Genomic DNA, 3,512 nt, shown 5'->3' with positions numbered 1-3,512 from the left:
GGAATTCTCCAGGCAAGAATACCGGAGTGGATAGTCATTCCTTTCTCCAGGGGATCTTCTTGACCAAGAGGTCGAACCCGGGTCTCTGGCATTGTAGACAAATTCTTTACCATCTGAGCCACCAAGGCTTTTTCAGTAAATAAGGTGAAGGTTATTTGCCAGGACAGATAGCTAGAACTGCTGTTTCCTTGGGGTAAGCAGAATGCACTTCACCACTTTCAAGGTGATGGTAGAGAATCCCGTGGTAGTCCAGTGGTTAGGACTAGCGCTTTCACTGCCTAGGGTCTGGTTCAGTGCCTGATGGGGGAACTAAAATCCCGTATACAGCACTATGAGGCAAAAAAAAAAAAAAAAAAGTTGAAAGTGATGTGATTAAAACAATAAACTATGGCGCTATCTTGTTTGGGCTCCAATACTGACTGCGGCTTCTAGCCGATCTAAGACAAATTATTTTGTGCCTCAATTTCTTGATCGGTCAAACATAGTATCTGCCTCTGCCTACTTGTGGGTTTTAAGTAAATTGATAAATAAGCACTTAGTTCCTGGCATGTAAAGGTTATACTTTGTTTTGTGTTTCTTATTCTGCTTTCAGCATATCCCAGAGCAAGGGCTACCACGTCCAGCCTTTAGGTCATCATCTGCAAATCGCCGTAGCCTCGGCCTTGAAAAGGACCAAGCAGGAGCGCGCAAGCGCGTTAAAGCAAAGTCTGGAGGGCAGCCCGGTTGGCGGCCATCTTTGTAAAGGGCAGCGACGGCAGCTTCTTCACGTAATCGGCCTGCGCGCCCCGCGGGTGCCCGGCGATCCACGGGTAGAGCAGGCCGCTGTGGGGGCTCTGGGAATGAGTGGTTGAGGGACATGATGGGGGAGGCGGCCATGGCCGCAGGGCCTTGCCCGCTGCGCGAGGACAGCTTCACACGCTTCTCGTCGCAGAGCAATGTGTATGGGCTGGCAGGAGGCGCGGGCGGGCGCGGGGAGCTGCTGGCCGCCACCCTTAAAGGCAAGGTGCTAGGCTTCCGCTACCAAGACCTCCGACAGAAAATCCGGCCCGTGGCCAAGGAGCTGCAGTTCAATTACATTCCCGGTGCGTGGCGCCGTCGGGCTGGGGGCTCGGAAGGTAGTGTTGAGAAAGTTTCTGAGGCTCTGCTTGACCCAGGTCACCATGATGGGCGAATGGGATCAGGGTGATGGTGATTGAAGGGGGTCGAAGCTGGTGATCTGGAGGTACTGGGGTCAGAAGACAGGGATAATAGGGGCCTGAAGTAGTTCGGGTTCAGGATGACTCAGAAACCAGGATTACTCCTACCCTGGTGATGGTGAGCAGGACCCATTGGGACCCAACAGTCATAATTTGTGGTGGTCAGAGATGACTGAGCCGTAGAGGTCAGGGGTCACCGTGGTTGGAAATATTGGGGTCACGAGCCTGCCTGAAATGTGAACTTTGAACTCTCCTCTCCCAGTGGATGCAGAGATTGTCTCCATTGACACCTTCAACAAGTCACCCCCAAAGCGGGGTCTGGTTGTGGGGATCACGTTCATTAAGGTACCCGGAGCCCATTCATCTATCCGTTTTCTCCTCCTTACTGAGTCTTCCCCAAATCCCTCTTGCTACCTCTGCCTTCCCCTGAGGCCAGTCTCCTCTCCCAGGATTCTGGGGACAAAGGCAGCCCCTTCCTTAACATTTACTGTGACTACGAGCCTGGCTCTGAGTACAACCTCGACTCCATTGCCCGTAAGTGTGGCCCGGAGGGAAGGAGGGATGGAGAAAGGGTGGGGGATGCAGTCCCATCCCCGGTACCTAACTGCCTCCACTCCCCCTGCAGAGAGCTGCCTGAACCTGGAGCTCCAGTTCACTCCTTTCCAACTATGCCATGCAGAGTAAGTAAATCACAGGCTTGATTCATTAGGGAGTGTATGTGCGCACGTGTGTGTGTGTGTGCGCGCGCGTGTTGAGAGAGCAGAGGCTGTAGCATACTGAAGACCACAAACCTACCTATAAACAATCAGACTCGTTTTGTTTTTTAGAGCATCATGCATTTAAGGTAGCCGTGGACCATACTCAGCTGATGGGCTACCATTTTGCAATCCCTGAACTAGATGGTGTTAGTCACTCAGTCGTGTCCGACTCTTTGTGACCCCATGGACTGTAGCCCACTGGGCTCCTCTGTCCATGGAATTCTCCAGACAAGAATACTGGAGTAGGTAGCCGTTCTCTTCTCCAGGGGACCTTCCTGACTCAGGGATCGCACCTGCATCTCCTGCATTGCAAGCAGATTCTTTACTGTCTGAACCACCAGGGAAGCCCCTGAACTAGATAATTTGAGAGTTAATTGAGTGCCTCATTTCCAGACATGTAGAACTCTCAAGTTTTGATATTCTAGATTAAGGCATTCCAAGATCCAGAAATGCTTTTTTTTTTTTCTTGAGTTATTAGCTCTGAGATTCCAAGATCTGAAAGATCTACAGTTGATGATTCTGAGATTCTGTAATATTAAGGTCCTAACATTATCATATCTCAAGGAGACAGAATACAGACCATGTCAAGTACTGATGTTCTAGGATCCCAAAATATAAGAATCCCATTCTGGAACACCAGTGTTCTAGCACGGGAGTTGCCAAACATTTTCTATTTAGTCTGTCTCACAGCTACTCAGGTTGGCCTCTGTAACAAGAAGGCAGCCATGGAAACTGTATAAATGAATATGTGTGGCTGTGTTCCAATAAAACTTTATATACAAAAACAGGGGAGAGACTCCCCTGATGGTCCCTTGGTTAAGATTGCACTCCCACAGCAGGGGGCATGGGTTCGATCCCTGGTCAGGAAGCTAAGACCGTGCAAGCCATGTGGCATGGCCAAACAAAACAGTGAGTTAGATTTAGCCTGCAGGTCATAATTTGCCAACCTCAGGTCTATCAGATGAAAGTTTGAGAAACTGAAGTTTCTAACCCATAATATTCTGGGTTCTATGATCTGTATAGTCTACCAATTCTGAGTCTGAATATCATGATGGCAATTTCCAAAAGTTCTAGTGTCTTGAAGGAGACAGAAAACAGAATTTCTAGAACACTGGGGTTCTAGGGTAAAGAGATGCTAGTGTTCTGAGGTTCTGCAGCCCATTCTCAGAGCTCCATGTTCATTCCTGAACCCACATCCAGAATGAAGATTCTAGCAGGTGAGGGCTCTAGAAACAGAAGGTTCTAACGTGCTGAGTTTCTGAGATTGGAAAGCTCTACAATCCTGTGATTCTTCAGGGGTCAGTTTCTACAGTTCTGCATCTTCGCTGTGGATCCAGTGTCTGAAGCCTAGAATGACAGGGTTCTCGCAAGCAAGAGTTTTTTCAAGAGGAGGGTTTTAAAACTGACGAACTCTACCACACTCGAGGTCCACCGTACTGGGGTTCTAGAGTTTTTTGCTTTCAGGGTCCAGGTCGGGGATCAACTGGAGACCGTGTTTCTCCTGAGTGGGAATGACCCAGCCATTCATCTGTACAAGGAGGTGAGGTGGAGGAGGCGT

General features: G+C 49.3%; 1 protein-coding gene across 1 annotated transcript in view; it reads left to right on the top strand.

Moving 5' to 3' along the window:
• Positions 1–758: 758 nt before the first annotated feature.
• KPTN (kaptin (actin binding protein)) overlaps positions 759–3,512 on the top strand; it is an 8,832-nt gene continuing 6,078 nt past the window's right edge. Inside the window, exons 1-5 of the mRNA XM_010852666.1 lie at positions 759–1,082; positions 1,459–1,541; positions 1,646–1,730; positions 1,822–1,876; positions 3,419–3,494. Of these exons, the coding sequence (XP_010850968.1) occupies positions 857–1,082; positions 1,459–1,541; positions 1,646–1,730; positions 1,822–1,876; positions 3,419–3,494 (525 nt within the window). The 5' untranslated portion in view covers positions 759–856. The remainder of the gene's footprint in view (positions 1,083–1,458; positions 1,542–1,645; positions 1,731–1,821; positions 1,877–3,418; positions 3,495–3,512) is intronic.

Source organism: Bison bison, unplaced genomic scaffold (assembly GCF_000754665.1).
Source record: "Bison bison bison isolate TAMUID 2011002044 unplaced genomic scaffold, Bison_UMD1.0 scf7180017864313, whole genome shotgun sequence".
Taxonomy (NCBI): Eukaryota; Metazoa; Chordata; class Mammalia; order Artiodactyla; family Bovidae; genus Bison; species Bison bison.
This window is presented reverse-complemented; position numbering and strand designations above follow the sequence as displayed.